At 45.1% G+C, this 19,627-nt stretch overlaps 1 protein-coding gene and 1 long non-coding RNA gene across 2 annotated transcripts in view; one reads left to right on the top strand and one right to left on the bottom strand.

Annotated features, from left to right (window-relative positions):
• Window positions 1-19,627, bottom strand: part of CTTNBP2NL (CTTNBP2 N-terminal like) — a 69,221-nt gene that overhangs the window by 12,730 nt on the left and 36,864 nt on the right. Inside the window, exons 3-4 of the mRNA XM_069946048.1 lie at window positions 5,326-5,559; window positions 164-271 (exon numbers count right to left, since the gene is read on the bottom strand). Coding sequence (XP_069802149.1) covers window positions 164-271; window positions 5,326-5,559 — 342 coding nt within the window. The remainder of the gene's footprint in view (window positions 1-163; window positions 272-5,325; window positions 5,560-19,627) is intronic.
• Window positions 1-19,627, top strand: part of LOC138768038 (uncharacterized) — a 61,107-nt gene that overhangs the window by 23,288 nt on the left and 18,192 nt on the right. Inside the window, exon 2 of the long non-coding RNA XR_011358926.1 lies at window positions 14,420-14,523. This is a non-coding gene — a long non-coding RNA (uncharacterized lncRNA). The remainder of the gene's footprint in view (window positions 1-14,419; window positions 14,524-19,627) is intronic.

The following is a 19,627-nucleotide window of genomic DNA, read 5'->3' as shown; positions in this document are numbered from 1 at the left end:
TAAACTGAGTACATGGTGACCCAATTATCTGTCAACTAAATAGACTGATGGAGCTACCTTAAGCACAAAGAAAATATAAATAAAAGGGATAAAACAAATATATACAATATAGATAGGTTTCTATCATGCAAAACCAATGAAATTAATAAGAAAGCATGGTCACCTGCTGGGCTAGCCGCTCTCTCTCTTTCTCTAGCATGTAGGTCACATCGTCCCCATCAGCCGCATCCTGAGCGTGCCTCCTCCGTTCTTCCTCCAGGTCTAGGATCACCTGCAGCCAGGGAGAGATGGCTTGTAAAGAAACATTTGGGCTGTAGGCAGTTAACATTTTTCCCATACAATCTCCATTCACATGAACAGGATCTGCAGATTTTATGCAGCGTTCCATTGCCATTGTTATATATCTGGAACTAAAAGATCTGGATACTGGGAACAAGTGAGGAGGAATTATTCCTTTATGACAGGCATGTCCAAAGTCCGGCCGGAGGGCCATTTGCGGCCAGCGTTCCGAACTTTTACGGCCCCCCAGGTATCCAGCTTGCTATTATCTGCCTGTGTTATAAAGCATATAGCATGTAGCATGTAAAATGGTCGGCCCTCGCACATGTTCACTTCATCAAATTTGGCACTCTTCGAAAAAAGTTTGGACATGACTGCTTTATGACTAAGTGTAGTGTCCACTGCCTGCCATATGGTGCCAGTAGCTACATTAAAGTGTTATGAGGTGGTGTTTTCCTTGTAGCAGCAGTGCTATGGCACGCTCCGAGCCACTGGTGCACTGTAGTAATGCATTGAATCACTATGATTGGGGAGATGTGGCTATGTTGTTTCTTTCCTTGCAATCTGCAGAAGTTACACTAGAGGGCGCCCAAGTAGTAACAGTGTAAAATAATGAAAAGCAAACTCGAAAAGAGCTCCCTGCATTCGGTTTTGATCTAGAACTAAAATTTGAATGAAAAGGTCTGTATTAATATTTAACTTATTAATGCAAAAAAAAATAAATAAAAATAGCGGTTCATTACAAGCAACACTGTCACTTAAAATTACTTTTGATAAGTCACAAAGATGTATGAAAAGTTTTATTTGGTTTAAAGGGAGATGGGGGGGGGGGGCTCTGTTCTCATTTACTGCTGAAATTGGTAGGGTTGACTGGCTTTTAACTAATTTGTATGGAAAACTCTTTCAAATTCCCTGGTGTCAGAAAGTTATATAGATTTGTAATTTACTTCTATTTAAGAATTCCAAGTCTTCCAATACTTATCAGCTGCTGTATGTCCTGCAGGAAGTGGTGTATTCTCTCCAGTCTGACACAGTGCTCTCTGCTGCCACCTCTGTCCATGTCAGGAACTGTGCAGAGCAGGAGCAAATCCCCATAGAAAACTTCTCCTGCTCTGGATTCTTGTCACGGACAGAGGAGACACTGTCAGACTGGGAAAAAAAACACACCACTTCCTGCAGGGTATACAGCAGCTGATAAGTACTGGAAGACTGAAGATTTTTTTTTTTTAACTACAAGTAAATTACTATATAACTTTCTGACACCAAATAATTTGAAAGAAATGTTTTTTTGCTAGATTTTCCCTTTAAGACTTTACTTTATAGAATGGACAGTTTCCTTGCAGCACTAGAATCCTAAATTACAACAGAACCTGAACTGACCGATGATATAATCTGTGTACAGCTCTGCGGAATAGGTTGTCAATATATAAAGATCAGGTAATTAATCAGCACGGGAATCCACAGGGAAAATCTGCATAAAGTGTTCATAATTCAAGAGAAGCAACACAAATTCTCGCCAAAATCTGTGTGAGGCCGCTAAAACCTCGTCTTTTTTTTTCCACACTACACAAGTGGCGTGCTGCGTTAATCTCCCAATACATTACAATGTTGGCTATTTCTGTAAACACTTCCGGCTGAATTCCTTTTCCCAGACGATAATACGACGGCTCAGATGACACATAACTAACCTGTTAGGCCAGTACGAGGAAGGCAAATAAACAGCAAACACATTCCAAGACAGAGCCAGACGAATATTTAACCGTATTTTTCGGACTATAAGACACACTATTTAGCAAGAACACTTTAAAAGTGCCTGTGTTCTATGGTCTGCAGTCAGTGCGGCCGACAGTGTCAGACTGCTTCCCAAGTGAACGGATGGAGTGTTGATTCAGTACAGTACCTGAGCACTGAGGAAGCGGTGCAGCCATTCACTGCTGCACAGTCCTCTCTACGCTCTGTTCTGATGTGTGATCGATGCAAGGCAGGTTTTGTGGGAAGCTGGATGCAATGTGCCAGTCACATCCAGCTTCCCACAACAAGTAAAAGGAGCTCTATTAAAAAATGTACCCAGAAGCATGTAGCAGGGTTGTGTGTGTATGCAGACATTGCAGGGCTGTGTGTGTTTTGGTGATTCGGGTGTAGTTGTGAGTTGTGCAGGTATAGTTGCGTGTATAATATGAGTGCTTTAGAGTTGTGTAAGTGTGGATATTACTTACTGTCATGAAGAGTGGAAAAATGGAGCTGGAGCTAAGTTCCCATAATCAATACAACACTTTATAAGTTTTGATTGGTCAGAGCTTTTCTTATTTTCTGCAGATTCTACAGAAAGATCTATGGATCCCATTTTCTGTAGACCCCAAATGCTGAAAACTGTTGACTGTCTATATAACAATGACACTATAAAGAGATACCCCCCACTATACCCCTCGGTGATCCTATAGGAAGCTCCGCCAATTGCTATACCATCCTGCCCGGCACTCAACCCCGAGGGAGGAGCATGTGACCACTCTCCTGCATGTATGTTCCTATAGAGAACCCCGAGGGAGGAGCATGTGACCACTCTCCTGCATGTATGTTCCTATAGAGAACCCCGAGGGAGGAGCATGTGACCACTCTCCTGCATGTATGTTTCTATGGAGAACCCCGAGGGAGGAGCATGTGACTACTCTCCTGCATGTATGTTCCTATAGAGAACCCCGAGGGAGGAGCATGTGACCACTCTCCTGCATGTATGTTTCTATAGAGAACCCCGAGGGAGGAGCATGTGACCACTCTCCTGCATGTATGTTCCTATAGAGAACCCAGAGGGAGGAGCATGTGACCCCTCTCCTGCATGTATGTTCCTATAGAGAACCCCGAGGGAGGAGCATGTGACCACTCTCCTGCATGTATGCTCCTATAGAGAACCCAGAGGGAGGAGCATGTGACCACTCTCCTGCATGTATGTTCCTATAGAGAACCCCGAGGGAGGAGCATGTGACCACTCTCCTGCATGTATGTTCCTATAGAGAACCCAGAGGGAGGAGCATGTGACCACTCTCCTGCATGTATGTTTCTATAGAGAACCCCGAGGGAAGAGCATGTGACCACTCTCCTGCATGTATGTTCCTATGGAGAACCCCGAGGGAGGAGCATGTGACCACTCTCCTGCATGTATGTTCCTATAGAGAACCCCGAGGGAGGAGCATGTGACTACTCTCCTGCATGTATGTTCTTATAGAGAACCCAGAGGGAAGAGCATGTGACCATTCTCCTGCATGTATGTTCCTATAGAGAACCCAGAGGGAGGAACATGTGACCCCTCTCCTGCATGTATGTTCCTATAGAGAACCCAGAGGGAAGAGCATGTGACCACTCTCCTGCATGTATGTTTCTATGGAGAACCCCGAGGGAGGAGCATGTGACTACTCTCCTGCATGTATGTTCCTATAGAGAACCCCGAGGGAGGAGCATGTGACTACTCTCCTGCATGTATGTTCTTATAGAGAACCCAGAGGGAAGAGCATGTGACCATTCTCCTGCATGTATGTTCCTATAGAGAACCCAGAGGGAGGAGCATGTGACCCCTCTCCTGCATGTATGTTCCTATAGAGAACCCCGAGGGAGGAGCATGTGACCACTCTCCTGCATGTATGTTCCTATAGAGAACCCAGAGGGAGGAGCATGTGACCACTCTCCTGCATGTATGTTCCTATAGAGAACCCCGAGGGAGGAGCATGTGACTACTCTCCTGCATGTATGTTCTTATAGAGAACCCAGAGGGAAAAGCATGTGACCCCTCTCCTGCATGTATGTTCCTATAGAGAACCCCGAGGGAGGAGCATGTGACCCCTCTCCTGCATGTATGTTCCTATAGAGAACCCAGAGGGAGGAGCATGTGACCACTCTCCTGCATGTATGTTCCTATAGAGAACCCAGAGGGAGGAGCATGTGACCACTCTCCTGCATGTATGTTCCTATAGAGAACCCCGAGGGAGGAGCATGTGACTACTCTCCTGCATGTATGTTCTTATAGAGAACCCAGAGGGAAGAGCATGTGACCATTCTCCTGCATGTATGTTCCTATAGAGAACCCAGAGGGAGGAGCATGTGACCCCTCTCCTGCATGTATGTTCCTATAGAGAACCCCGAGGGAGGAGCATGTGACCACTCTCCTGCATGTATGTTCCTATAGAGAACCCAGAGGGAGGAGCATGTGACCACTCTCCTGCATGTATGTTCCTATAGAGAACCCAGAGGGAGGAGCATGTGACCCCTCTCCTGCATGTATGTTTCTATGGAGAACCCCGAGGGAGGAGCATGTGACCCCTCTCCTGCATGTATGTTTCTATGGAGAACCTCGAGGGAGGAGCATGTGACCCCTCTCCTGCATGTATGTTTCTATGGAGAACCCCGAGGGAGGAGCATGTGACCACTCTTCTGTATGTATGGTCCTATGGAGAACCCAATGGGAGGAGCATGTAACCAATCTCCTGCATGTATGGTCCTATAGATCATCCCCAGGGGGGTGATCAGGGAGGAGCCTGATCACAAAGTAAGAGAACTATAGAGAAGTATTTATTCTGCTTTTTATTCTGATTTTAAAAATTTAAATGTTTTCCTCTAGCAATATACTGGAAGAGTGAGGACAAGTTCTGCCGTTTTGGTGGATAACATGATGATGGCAGTCTGTGGGGGATTAACTCATTGTGACCTTTGAAGAATAGCGCTCTTTTGTAGAGAGGTCACGTCTATGGTACGCCTCAGGAATAAACAAAGCTGAGGAGGTGACATCACAAAGTGCTTGACATTCCATCCGGCTGACAAGGCTCAGACACATCCAGGAGGCCTTAGAGGAGATTCCTCGTGGACCCGAAGCTTCAAGTCTACACAGAGCCTGTAGTATACAGACAATCATGACTGATACAGACATGACTGACACCTCAGAGCTCCTCCAGGCCCTTAAAGGAAACTTTTCTTGCTGATTTTGCAGAGTTAAAAGCCCTGAGGTACTGCCAGGACACCCAAGTGGAAGAGAGATAATATGATCGTATATCAAACCTTCACCTTTCTGTGCCTGTTCTCGGCCGCGGCCAGCTGAGCCAGCATCCGCTCCTGCATTGTCTTGCATTGTTTCATCACTTCACTCAAGACGTACAAGGGATTGGAGCACACAGGGGGCGGCTTCTGTCCATGATTATCTTCCTTGAGGACCTCATAGTCCCTCTGGAGGGCAAGCAGGGGGTCGCTGATGTTGTATTTACCATAGCGTTCTTCAATGAACTTGTCTTTATGTTGTGCCTGGAAAGTCAATGAGAAAATATATAAGAGTAGAGAACAAAAAGTAGCAAAAAGTTCGGCAAATGTTAAGTTTACTCCAACTTTCAGACAACCTCATGTCATAGATAGAAGTCAGTATTTGGTGGGGGTCTGTCCGCATCGACCGAGCCAAAGTCTCAGACTTTTACTACACTTCAAGGGGATCTTTTTTGTTTTTTCAGATCCTCTGGTCTCAGAAAGTTATACAGATTTTTAATTTACTACTGTTTAAAAATCTCCAGTCTTCCAGTACCTATTAGCTGCTGTATGTCCTGCAGTACAGCGCCAGTCTGACAAAGTGCTCTCTGCTGCCACCTCTGTCAGGAACTGTCAGGAACTGTCCAGAGCAGCAGCAAATCCCCATAGAAAACCTCTCCTGCTCTGGACAGTTCCTGACATGGACAGAGGCGGCAGCAGAGAGCACTGTGTCAGACTGGAAAGAATACACCACTTCCTGTCATACAGCAGCTGATAAGTACTGGAAGACTTAAGAATTTTAAATAGAAATAAATTACAAATTTATGTATATTTCTGACACCGGTTGATCTGAAAGAAAAAAATGTCACCAGAGTTCCCCTTTAAAGCATATATTGCTATCCATAAGTTCACACAGTGCTACACGTCTTATATACTGGGTTTACAATAGTTATCCCTGCAACATTTCATTTTATATGCACTTTACTATAAACTTAGCTCTACTACGCTTCTTGCTACCCACAATGCACTCCTCTCTAGCAACAGTAGATTGCCACCATATTTTACATTGGATATAAAAGAGAGAAAAATACATTATAAAAAGTACACACCAAGTTCTGCCACATTTTACAGATTTAATAAGTGTTATAAAAACTTCCAGAAATAGAACGTCCCTTAAATACACCGCACATCCCATAAAGTCGATGGAGCTTGTAACAGCTACTCAACTGGCGGAGCTGCCAGCCTCTACTGTAACCTACTTAGACAGGGATGGAGCAGACTGGGTGGGACAAGGCGCAGGATCGGCTGCTAATGTATAATTTCTCCCATAAACTCCTGTTACCAGACTGCAACCTAAAACCCAACAGACATGTTAAACTTGTTGACGCAAACAGGAATTTAAACTTAATGGTGATGTATTATGCAGTAATCCGCATGGGATCACACAGGAGTAGTAAAGCCACGAGCATTGTATAGGTCTGAGACATTGCCGACATTTGTGGTTGTGATCTCACGGTGAGAGAATGTGGTGTGTACATACAATATACAGCAATATGTAGCATTGATAAGCTTGTGCGATAACAATTTTTAATACAACTGCTATGACGCCCAGCAAACAAAGGGAATCTGTCACTAGGTTTATTCCACCTAAATGAGGGCAGGCAGCATAAACTAGTGACAGAAATGCTGAACAGATTGGTGTATTACTTACATCATTCTGTTCAGCCGTTCTCCTAATATGCAGGAGAATAGGATTCTTGCCAAACCCCTCCCCCCAGCTACTGATTGACAGTTGGCTGCCTATACACAGCATGGAATGATAACTGCCAATCAGCAGCTGGTGGGTGGAGTTTTCAGCTTCTCATGAATATCCAGGACTACTGGGCCTCATGCACATAATGGAGAGGACTACTTATTGTCCATGTTATTCAGGAGATCTCAAAATCAGCTGCACAGAACAATGTAAGTGATGCATCATTCTGTTCAGCTTCTTTGTCACTAGTTTATGCTACCCTGAGATAGGACAGCCTAAACCTGCTGACAAAGTCTCTAAGTTATAGCGTACCTGTACTTTCTAAAGAAATTACATTGAGAAAGGGATAATAAAGAAAGCAGCACAGAACTTTATGGATGGTCACAGATAAGAGGGAAGCCTTGGCATTACCTTTCAGGCACAGTGTGGACCCTCTGGGGGAGGCAAATATAAATAACAAAGAATATTCACAGTCCAGACCCTCTCTTAAGTTTAACCTAAGCTTCACCTTCATTTTCTATGTTCTGTCCTGATCTCTCTGCTGCTACCTAACAACAGGCAGTAGTTAGTGGTTTGAAAAGAAGTTTTTTTTTAGTTAAGGAATTATTTTTGGTACAAGTGATTTCCAAACAAACATATTACAGTTCTCATAGCTATTAAATAGAGGGAGCTAACTGCAAACTACAATGACCATATAACCCCTCATAGCAGTTTTTGTAGCTCTTACAGGGGTTGTAACCCAGGTCGCATTAAAGGGATATCTGCCTATATACTGTATGCTGATAATCTCCCTCTGTTGTTGTACAGTCTCTTTATATCTGTGTAACTAGGCAGATTTACATTCAGGAGTGGGAGGTTTAACGTCAGCCCATATTTCTTACATCCAACGTTCCCAGGAATAGATCTGATGAACGTCTCAAAAGAGAATAGTAGTTATATCCAGTAAATAAGCCATGAAAATAGGTTGATGCTGCTTCAGATAATGAGGGCATATAGGTGTGACATCAGAAGGAGTGCCATGCTTGCTACAATCTATTAAAGTGGCACTTCAGATGAAAAATAAATGTTTTCAAATCAACTGCTGTCAAAAAAATATACAGATTTGTAATTTACTTCTAATCAAAAATCTTCCAGTACTTAACAGCTGCTGTATGTCCTACAGGAAGTGGTTTATTCTTTCCAGTCTGACACAGTGCTCTCTGCTGCCACCTCTGTCCGAAACAGGAACTGTCCAAAGCAGGAGAGATTTTCTATGGTTATTTGCTCCTGCTCTGAGCAGTTCCTGAAATGGACAGAGGTGGCAGCAGAGAGCACAGTGTCACACTGGAATAGAGAATACACCACGTCCTGCAGGACATGCAGCAGCTGATAAATTCTGGGAGGTTTAAGATTTTTAAACGGAAGTCATTTACAAATCTGTATAACTTTTAGAGACTGGCTGATTTTTTTTCTGGCGTACCCCTTTAACAGAGTGTTCTTCTAGGTCTTTGTTATATAGAATGGCCCATTGATACAGTGACAAGAAGAGTCGCCAGTAGCGTCCCATCATTGAGAGACTTGTCGCACTTAAATGCGTTGTTCATTTGGACAACCCCCCTTATTGATAAGTTATTGCTAATATTACTATTATTTTATTGCTACTCATATAACAGAAGCCCAGGAGGCTGATGAGACCTTGTAAATGAAGATGATACTCCAGCCAGGGTTTATTAATAGTACAGAGGCTATACACAAAGCAGCTCATTGTGCTCAGTGCCTGCGGCATCTGAAGGCCCCGTATCAATGCAGAAGGCGGCAGCCGAGACTCCCGCCACACCCTTATCTTCTGTGTTATACAACTACTTATTTATTGCTGCCGGTAACCGCCCTGATCAAATGCTACGCCAGGACCTTTGGAACCTATTGTACTATATAGGTGGGTGTAACATAACACATATGCTGTTGTTGCCCAACAAATCCAGCTCTACTACACGGCATCCTGTATACTTCCTATGACTGACTTTTCTGCTCATGTTACGTAATAGTATATGTGAATGCAGAAACATGGAGATGGGTAAGCTCACCCACTGGCACTAGGCCTGGGTGCACGGAAAATCCGGAACAGAAGCTTGGCCATATGTAGGGGACGTCCAGCTCTCAGGATACCAGTAAAAAAATTCTTCTTTATTGAGATCAGAACATACAGTAAGTGCAGAAGATAAAAACACATCAGGTTGACGCGTTTCGGCAAAAGCCTTGATGACAAGCTCTATGTATATGTGAAGGCAGAGAATCAGTATCCAGCTGGCACAGTGTGGTCATAGGGAGAAGAAGTGGCTTCAAGTCGCCATCTATATATTTTTATAGACCATATTTCGAATCTGCAATTTTCTCTCCGTAATCTGCAAAAATCTGTCCACAGTGTATCAGTAGTACCATCCATTACTTGCATATTTCTTGCGGATCCATAAAAGTGGAAAGAATATGTAAAAATTAGAGAAATGGTCAAAATTAAAGATGAGCGGCAGAAGGAACTAAGGGTATCACTTTGTTCCTATCCGCCCCTGGTGCTGGGAAAAGGAGGATCCAGTCCTGGGAAACTGGGAGAAGTTTCCCAGGTGTGGATCCATCTTTTCCCAGCACCCAGGGAGGAGCGGCAGGGAGTGGAGCAGACTTCAAAGACTTCTGATGAGCAGAATCCTGATAGGAACAAAGTGATTTCCTTTGTTCCTACTGTAGATTCCATCATCTCTAGTAAAAACGATGACACTAGCTAGAATTGCAGGTCCAATCCATCACACAAGTAACATCCGCAAAAAATACAGATCCCATAGACTATTGGTGTGTCCATGCCACAAATTCCGAATAAGAAAAACAGATCGCTGATCTCCGGGAGACCAACAACTAAACAATAACACTGCTGGCTGCTTGTGAAAGCGCTCAATGCAGTGAAATCCTAGGTGCATTGCCCCCTTGGAAACATGAACATGCAAAAGAAGAGCCTGTGGAGCCTCATCGAAGAGTCTCGAAACACAGGACTAGCCCTCCGGGAAGGACCCAGCCAAAGGAGGATGGATACCTAGGATTTCACTGCATTGAGCGCTTTCACTAGCAGCCGGCAGTATTGTGGTTTGGCTGGTCTCCCTGAGATCAGTGATCTGTTTCTCTTATGGTTCTACTAGGCATTGCCTCCACCTAGCCAGAATCCTGCTCCACACTGATGAGGAGCAACACCCCGAAACAGCTGTATGTGGATGGTTACCTAGCCTTGGTTTTTCCCTTGTCATTACATTTACTTATAGGGCCACTTAATATGGTGGTTTTCCTACAGGAGCCACCCCTTGGTTGGGTCCTTCCCAAAGGGATATCTGGCTAGTCCTGTGTTTCAAGACTCTTCAAAGAGGCTCCATGGGCTCCATTAATAATGACCAATAAAAGAAAATACTAAAATAGATCTTCCTTCATATAATTCCACCGATGGTCCTACAAAACTATGCTCAATCTGGAAAGAACAGGACTGTAGAAAAAGGTATCACCCAATGTGGTGTATAAGAGAACGGTCCAATATCATCCACATAATAGATGGAATAGCCTAACATCCAGGATCTATGAGAATTTCCACTGTGGCTGGGAGAGGTCGATACAATGTCACCTCCTCAGTGCCGCACAAAGGAATCACATTCATTCTGAAAGGATCAGACATCTATATTTAGAAGATCATTGAAGCTTTTTTGTGTTACATGCGACGAGAGGCCGTACATCCAAGTGACAGTAAAAGGGCTAATGACTGGCCAATGCTTAAGGACGACAAAAAGAGGTCAGCACTTTATGGCACCAAGGGGTTAATACTGCACTGGAATTCCCTTTGAATTGCAGGGGGTTCTTGTCTTATAACTGGACAAGATGTTCCGCATTCTATAGACACAATGGTTGTGGAGTTCATTAACAGGATTACATTACGTCGGCCTCCATCTGAGCTCTGTTTATGGAGGACGTTTTTATTAGAAGAAAGTGCAACCTGCATTGATCTGTAAATGTACTCACTATGTCTATGTGCCGGCATGATGCTGACCTACAGCTGCCAATAAACAGCATGTTTAGGACAGCTATGCTACACCATTTAAAGGTGTTATCCAGCATTACTAAAACATGGCCACTTTCTTCCAGAGACAGCACCGGTCTTGTCTCCAGTTTGGGTGCAGGTTTTGCTACTCAGTTCCGTTGAAGTGAATGGAACCTAATTGTAAACCGCACCTGACCTGGAGACAAGACCGATGTTGTCTATGGAAGAAAAAAAGACGATAGATAGTAGTGATGGATAACCCCTTGAAGTCACAGAAGGATAGTCTGGCCATCAGTTCTCTCACGTCCTCTCCATACAGAGGAACGTTTGGCACGGCCAATTGTTCCTGTGTTTACTAAGGTGAGGGGTAAAGGCCCTATTACACAGAACAGACGATAATCGTCCCGTGTAATAGAAGGCAACAATCAGCCGACAGGAACGATGTCGGCTGATCGTCGCTGTCGTTTGTCTTTCAACATGTTGAAAGACAAATGACTGCAATAGCAGCGATCTGCTGCCGTCGCTTTACAGAATAGAAGCAGCAGCAGCAGACCGCCGCTATCCTTTTTGGGCTGCCCAGATGATCTAGCTATTAACTGGGCAGCCGCCCCCAACAGCTCCCTGCAGCCTCCCCTGCACTTACCCGCTTGCTGCCGCCGCGTGTAATGGGGGCTTTAGCAAAGAAGTCGGATTGTGATTTTCCATCACACCAGACATCAACTGAGTGGGCGTTCAGAGGAGCCCCATACACTATCCTCCAAAAAAAGGTATAAAGTGTATGGGGATCTTTAGGCCATGTTCCCACACCATCAAAATGGTGGCTGTTTTTATTGGACGAGTCATCTAACTTTGAACAACAGCAGTTATTTTAAACCAAGGGCCGTAATTGTACGAACAACAAATTGGGTCGTTATTTGCCTTTAGTTGACAGCCATTCAGTAAGAACGGACGTGAATTTAACATTTTAAACTATTCACTTTCAGGGTTCATTTATAGAAGCTAATGGGCACATTCACATCCTGCTAGTCAGTGTCGGACAAAGCCAACCTTGTAAAGTCAATGAAGTGTATTGCTTGTCTGGGGTCACATCGTAAAGTTAACGGAGAAAAACAAACCCCCTTTGAGATCGATTAAAATGTCTTATGTAGGGGGAGAAACAAACAAAGAGCCAACAGATGCCAACTATACTAACAAAGATCAATAAAAAAAAAAAACACCTAGCAGAACTTTTGTGACAAATATGTGACAGACGTCACAAATATAAGGGGGGGGGGGGACAAAAAAACACAAACGCGCGCGCACACACACACACACGTCAAGGGTCCTATTAGACAAAGCAGTTTTTAATGATTAACGATGGCAAACGAGAGCTACCAGAAATCGTTCACCATATTACACAGAACGATTGTTGTTACTTACTACGATCGTTTACTCGATCTGACCGCAGCAAATGAAGGAACAATGGGGAATTACACTGAACGATTAGTGAACAAATGGGGAATTACAGTGAACGATTAACAATGGATTTTGGTGTCAGCATCAAACGATTGAAGACGATTTCTCTTTGGTCATTTGATCGTTGCCTGCATTTACACAAAACGATTATCGTTTATAACGATAATTCACACACTAACCGTCCTGTGTAATCGGGCCATAGGAGTTTGGATTCTACACAAAGACAGTGGCGCTATGTAGCTGGCATTATCTGGGTAATTACGGTGGGAGATAATACCACAGTCCATATTATCTTATTTACCCTGTGGGCAAATGTGTTTTCTTCCACTGATACCAATGTTTTTATATCATGGGAACTGGCAAGCGTACTGAGGTCACGGGACCGCTGAGGACTTCCAGATGGAGTTTGTTGTTTTACTAAATAACCTAATGTCTCTTGACTCCCACATACAGACTTACTTTTAATGAAATGTTCCAGAAGCCACAGCATGCTTGCCCAGCCCAGTACGACATTATTATATCAGAACTACTAAAATACCTAGAGAGCTTGGCATCCCATAGATTCAGGCCTCATCTAGAAGTTTTTTATTCTTCATAATAGCTTAAGGCAACTTGCACAGACGCTCTTGAGGCAGCACCCTTTATACCAGGGGTAGGGAACCTTCGGCCCTCCAGCTGTTGCAAAATTACAATTCCCATCTTGCCTGGGCAGCCAAAGCTTTACATGATAGGAGTTGTAAATTGGCAACAGCTGGAAGGCTGAAGTTTCCCCATCCCTGCTTTATACTGTCCCATCTAGAGATGATCGGACCGAGACTTGTTAGAAACGTTACAACAATTTTGGTTTGTTACGGAACCAAACTTTTCGCAAAGTTCGGTAATGAGTTTGTAAAGATGGAGGCCGCACATTTTAATAGACATAGAAAATAAAATAAAAGAACCTATGCTTTCCTGTCCGCGCTCCCCCAGTGTCCTCATTTTGCATTCAGAAAAAATTAAATAAACAATAAAACAACCCATAACCTTCAAGGAGCAATACACACTGACATGCCATGTCTAGGCCCTCCTGAGCTTTGGTCACTCAGAACAGTAATGTCAGTGGTCAGAAGATTGTCAGGTATCAGCCGCTAAAAAAAAAAAAAAAAAAAAACAACTTTACTTTTAACCCTTTCCCCAAACACACATTTTGGGCCCTAATGCTCTAAACTTTTTTCCTTCTCTCCATGGCCGCCTCTTAGGCGGTGTAACTTTTCTATTTTCCAAACAACATAGCCATATATGGCTTATTTTTGTGGGACAAGTTGTACTTACAATCGGTACCATTTTGGAACCCTTTTTTTTTTTTTTTTTTTTATTTACAGATTTTTTTGGGGGAGGCAGATTAACAAAATACAGCATTCCTAGCATTTTTTTTGTAGCATTCACTATGCGAGATAGAAAAGTATATTTTATTGTTCAGGTGATGCCTAATATGCATTTTTTTTAAATGTTTTATTTAGAAAAAAGGGACAGGGAAAAGTATTGTTTATTTTATAGGGATTTTTTTTTTATTACTTTTTATGTACAATTTTTTTTTTTATTTCCCACAAAGGGACTTTTCCAGTGATCAGATCACTACTGAAATACAAAACTCTAGTCATCTAGTGCAATGTATTAAAGCTCCCATACAGCCTGTCGGTATCATGATGACAGGTAACGCTGGCCGGGTGCTTGAGCCGAGCTCTGGCAATTTTTGCACAGGTGACCCACACTGCCTTATTCTAGGCCCGCTGTTAAAAAGCTTATTGGTGGTCATTAAGGGGTTAATACATTTCAGCCATTCCGCAGTTCAGAAAATTTGTGTGTGAATATCTATAGGAGAAAGAACTGGCTGATTTATTTTTTTTTTTAAACAGACTTTCAAAGTTCCCCTGGTTAGGCCTATACTTCATCATTATACAGAACCGGAATAGAACGAGCTCTGAATCTAGGCAACAAGTTTCCTCTACAAAAAGATAAGGTAAGAATCCCCGTTTTTGTATACAGTGTTTAATGTACCGTACACAAAGCAAACATAGCCAAATGAAAGTGTGCCTGAATGTTAGCGCTGTGCGGCGTAGATAACGCCATTGTATCCCCCTATCCCCCTCGCAGTATGTGCGGAGAAGTGGCTTTTGTTCCATAAATAAGAGCGGGGAAGGAAATAAACAAAGGTAGTGGAAGTAGGAGCAGCACATGCCTCTGTATTATCAAAGAATGACAGGAAACGACTGGGGAGATGAGAAGCGGGAAAGTGCTTTCCTAAGAGCTGGGAAATTCACCGGACTCAACCAATTCTGAAAGTGCGCATCAGCCACCAAAGCGGATTTCTCAGCTACAATTCACATTTCATACTGATATTAGATAGTTGTTAAAGGAAAACTATCAGCAGGTTAGATAACTGTAACCAGCTGATAGCCCCCTATTGCACAGGAGATGCCGAGGATGAAGATAGGTCTCTTACCTTCATCCTCAGCACCATTTCGGTGCAGTTAGACGTTTGCCGAACTGTCCGGTAAGACTGTTACCCCGCCCCCATACTGACTATCTGGCCTTCCATCTTGGAAGGGAGGGGGGAGGAGGAAGAGAGAAAAACACACAAATTTTTGCGTCTTCAACAGAAAGCAGCAGCTCAGAACTGGGGGAAGGAGACTGAATAGATAATAACAAGTATGGGAGGAATTGTTCCTCTCACCATGGGCAGCAACATATTAAAAGTTATGTTCGTGTGGAATACCCCTTTAATTCTAGAATAAAGATGGAACATATAAATAGATTTGTTCATTCAAGACTATAAAAGCTGATGCACCAATAACTGCTCTAAAAGATTTTCCTAAGAAAACAACATGCTACTGAATGCTGCCTTATGTTTTACAGCAACCAGAATTCTGAAAAACACGCGGGTGACATTTTTAATACTTGGAAATTACATTTTTTTTTTTAAGACCACCTTATGCTTGTATTTAGTCTTCTAGAGTAGTCAACGTGTGGCTGGGAGGTTAGTGCACGCCTATGGTGCAGACATCAGCAGCGGCGGTGGTGGTGGCTCAGTGTGTGTAGCACATGGCTTGGCACAGACACTCATTGAGCTATTTCTCGCATGGCTTACTCTCCTATTCCAAGTAGAAATCTCCGGGAGACAGCCTCCCATCTGTATCAGAGCCGGATAAAATAACCACTGCTAACCTCCACTATAGGACAAAGCTTTCATGGAGTTTCTCACAAGGAAGCCGGCATTGCCATATAACACCCTTGGGACCCAAAGGTTATCTGTACCCGAAAACCACAGAGAAAAGGAGCCCAACTGTCCGGTAGCTGGAGCGGGCTAAAAGCCAGTGCTGTATGAAAGAGGTTCTGTGCCTGCAAATGTCATTGCAGCCTGTAGAAGAGCGCCCTTTATGATACCAAGCATAGTAAACAGGAAAGGGAGAAGGGGCCTGGGAGAGGTCAACCCGATAGACCTGACATGGCGGAGGTATATCAGCAGTCCTCCATAACACTCTTCAATGAAACCTACATTATACTATAGAATCATATTGCTTTAGAACAGGGGTGGGGAACCTTTTCCATGTCGAGGGCCGGTCGGGCCTTAATAAAATCATTCGAGGGCCGCACTCAATGTTATACCGTGCGCGGCAGTTAGTAGCGGGGGTTTGCAGCACCCGAACAAGGCAAAGTATTGTTCCCCTAATGCCCCTGCTATTGTAGTTAACCCTCTGTGATGCCACTTGTACCTGATTTGAATCCTTAGTGATGCCCCTGGTAGCCTAGTTAACCCCCCAGCCATGTCCCTGGTGGCCTAGTTAACCCCCCCAGTCATGTCCCTGGTGGCCTAGTTAACTCCCCAGTCATGTCCCTGGTGGCCTAGTTAACTCCTCAGTCATGTCCCTGGTGGCCTAGTTAACTCCTCAGTCATGTCCCTGGTGGCCTAGTTAACTCCTCAGTCATGTCCCTGGTGGCCTAGTTAACTCCTCAGTCATGTCCCTGGTGGCCTAGTTAACTCCTCAGTCATGTCCCTGGTGGCCTAGTTAACTCCTCAGTCATGTCCCTGGTGGCCTAGTTAACTCCTCAGTCATGTCCCTGGTGGCCTAGTTAACTCCTCAGTCATGTCCCTGGTGGCCTAGTTAACTCCTCAGTCATGTCCCTGGTGGCCTAGTTAACTCCTCAGTCATGTCCCTGGTGGCCTAGTTAACTCCTCAGTCATGTCCCTGGTGGCCTAGTTAACTCCTCAGTCATGTCCCTGGTGGCCTAGTTAACTCCTCAGTCATGTCCCTGGTGGCCTAGTTAACTCCTCAGTCATGTCCCTGGTGGCCTAGTTAACTCCTCAGTCATGTCCCTGGTAGCCTAGTTAACCCCCCCAGTCATGTCCCTGGTAGCCTAGTTAACCCCCCCAGTCATGTCCCTGGTAGCCTAGTTAACCCCCCAGTCATGTCCCTTGTGGCCTAGTTACCCCCCAGTCATGTCCCTGGTGGCCTAGGTAACCCCCCCAGTCATGTCCCTTGTGGCCTAGTTAACCCCCCCAGTCATGTCCCTGGTAGCCTAGTGTCTGCCCCAAATGAAAAAATAAACATCCCACTCACCTTTCCTCCGCTCCCACGCTGTCCAGGTCCTCTTCTCCCTCCTCTCTTCTGTGCCGGTCTTCTCCTGCAGGCGGCGCGCGATGAAATGACGTCATCGCGCGCGGCCCGCAGGAGTCAGAAGACGTGCGCCGCTCTGCGCCGCGCTGGTGAGGCAGGAGCCGGCATACAACACATCTTCCTGTGTCTGTGCCAGCTCCTGCCTCACCAGCGCGGCGCACGTCACAGGAGGGCAGGAGTCAGAAGATGTGCACCGCTCTGAGGGGAAGGAGCCGGCACTCACAGCATCCTCCTGGCAGCTGTCACAGACACAGGAGGATGCCGTGTGTGTCGGCTCCTTCTCCTCCAGAGCGGCGCATGTCACAGGGGAGCCGCGGGCCACATCCGGAGGTGTCAGGGGCCGGATGCGGCCCGCGGGCCGGAGGTTCCCCACCCCTGCTTTAGAAGCTGCTGGGGAGGTGACTACAGAACGAGAAGTGTTTAAAGTGACTCTGCACCCACAATCTGACCCCCCTAAACCACATGTACAGTCGGATAGCTGCTTTTAATCCAAGATCTGTCCTGGGGTCCGTTCAGCAGGTGATGCAGTTATTGTCCTAAAAAACAACTTTAAAACTTGCAGCCCTGTGTCGAATTGGCGTGGCCTAGGGTGTCTGTTTCCTAGGCCTGCGATGCCTCTCCTTTCTTCCTCCCAGCCCTCTTCACCATTAGGAATGCCACAGGCAGGACTCCTCCTCATCATCTCTTGTCTGACCACTGCACATAGGCTGAATCTTTAGACACAGTCAACAGTGGAAGGAAAAGAGCAGCATATCAGGAGAAAGAGACAAGTTTGCTAAATGAATGTGTCTGCAAAAATGTGTGACTTGATTCGCCTAACACCTGTATACTTGTAGGACGCGAGTATGAGAATACCTATGTAAAAGGGAGGCCGCTGGCACTGCGGAGTCCTGCTAAATTACAGTACACTTATCAATGGACCAGTCACTAGTAGACCAGGTTTGTACTATTAAACCAGATTGGTTGTGGCCATGAAAACCAATCACCGCTCATCTTTAATATCAGCAGAGCTTAAGATAAAAAAGATGGGCATTAAATGGTTGCTATGGGCAAATCCAGTAATGGTTGCTATGGTAACTTCAGATCATTGGGTTTAGGCTAGTTGATAAATCTGGGCCTATGGCTGAACCTATGATTTTTCACCAGATCACACACAGCTGCGGGTTACCACGTCCTGCCAGTTACTAAAGGAACACCATCACGGTTATGCATGCATGACATTATATAAAAAGGAGCAGCTCTGTATCAACTACCCTAATATCCCCTAATGGTGCGTTTACACAGACAGATTTATCTGAGATTTTTGAAGCCGAAGCCAAAGCCAGGAAAGGATTTATGTTCACACTACGTAAAAGTACGGCCGTTGTTGCCATCGGCAACAACGGTCTTAAGGTTATGTTGCGCTCCGCAAAAAGTATCTGATATGGGATCCCAGCCGGAGCGTATACGATGTGCATACGCTCCGGCTGGGATCCCATATCAGATACTTTTTGCGGGATCCCATACGGGGCTGCAAATAACAGACATGTCACTTTTCTGTGACCGGAATTCAGTGAATTCCGGCTGCAGAAAGACCTGTCAGTTCACACAGTGAAGCGAGCGGCTCCGGACGCTTGCTTCACTGTGTGCTATGGGAAGCTCTGATGCGGGCGTGCGCTGATGCACCCGCATCAGAGCTTTGCGGCCGGACGGATCATCCGGGCACAGACCGGCCGTTCCATGATCCGGCCGGGGTCACGGAACGGCCGGTCTGATACGTTGTGTGAACATAGCCTTAATAAAAGGAGAAATCTCAGTGTTTCCTTTATGACTTGTTCCCAGTCTATAGTCTGTTCCTGCCTTTAGCTTAAAAAATCTGTCAGATAAACCTCTGTGTAGAAAACAATCACACAAAATAAAAAAGTCCAGGAATGTTAGGGGGAAAGTGAAAGGGAATCAGTCAGCAGTTTGGAATGTAAAATAAAAGGACAAATAATAAGAATCACTGCAAACTCTAAGTTAGGGTATATTCACACGGGCGGGCTCGCAGCGAGATTCTCGCTGCGAGCCCGGCAGGTCCTGTCAGTTCCCATAAACTACATACTTGCTGGGTTCTAAACGACCGCAGCGAGTATGTAATTATACCGCCCTTAACCCCTTCTACTCCCGCCGGCTCCCCCACTGTAAGCAGCATACATTACCTGTCCTTGCTGCACGGGTCCGGCGTACTGCTCTCCCGCCCGGCCAATCAGTGTGTTGCCCAGCTGCAGCCACTGATTGGCCGGGCGGGAGAGCAGGACGCCGGACCCATGCAGCAAGGACAGGTAATGTATGCTGCTTACAGCGGGGGAGCCAGCGGGAGTAGAAGGGGTTAAGCGCGGTATAATTACATACTCGCTGCGGTCGTTTAGACCGCAGCAAGTATGTAGTTTATGGGAACTGACAGGACCTGCCGGGCTCGCAGCGAGA

Source organism: Dendropsophus ebraccatus, chromosome 11 (genome assembly GCF_027789765.1).
Source record: "Dendropsophus ebraccatus isolate aDenEbr1 chromosome 11, aDenEbr1.pat, whole genome shotgun sequence".
Classification (NCBI taxonomy): Eukaryota; Metazoa; Chordata; class Amphibia; order Anura; family Hylidae; genus Dendropsophus; species Dendropsophus ebraccatus.
The sequence above is the reverse complement of the archived record's forward strand: the minus strand, read 5'-3'. Positions and strand labels throughout refer to the sequence as shown.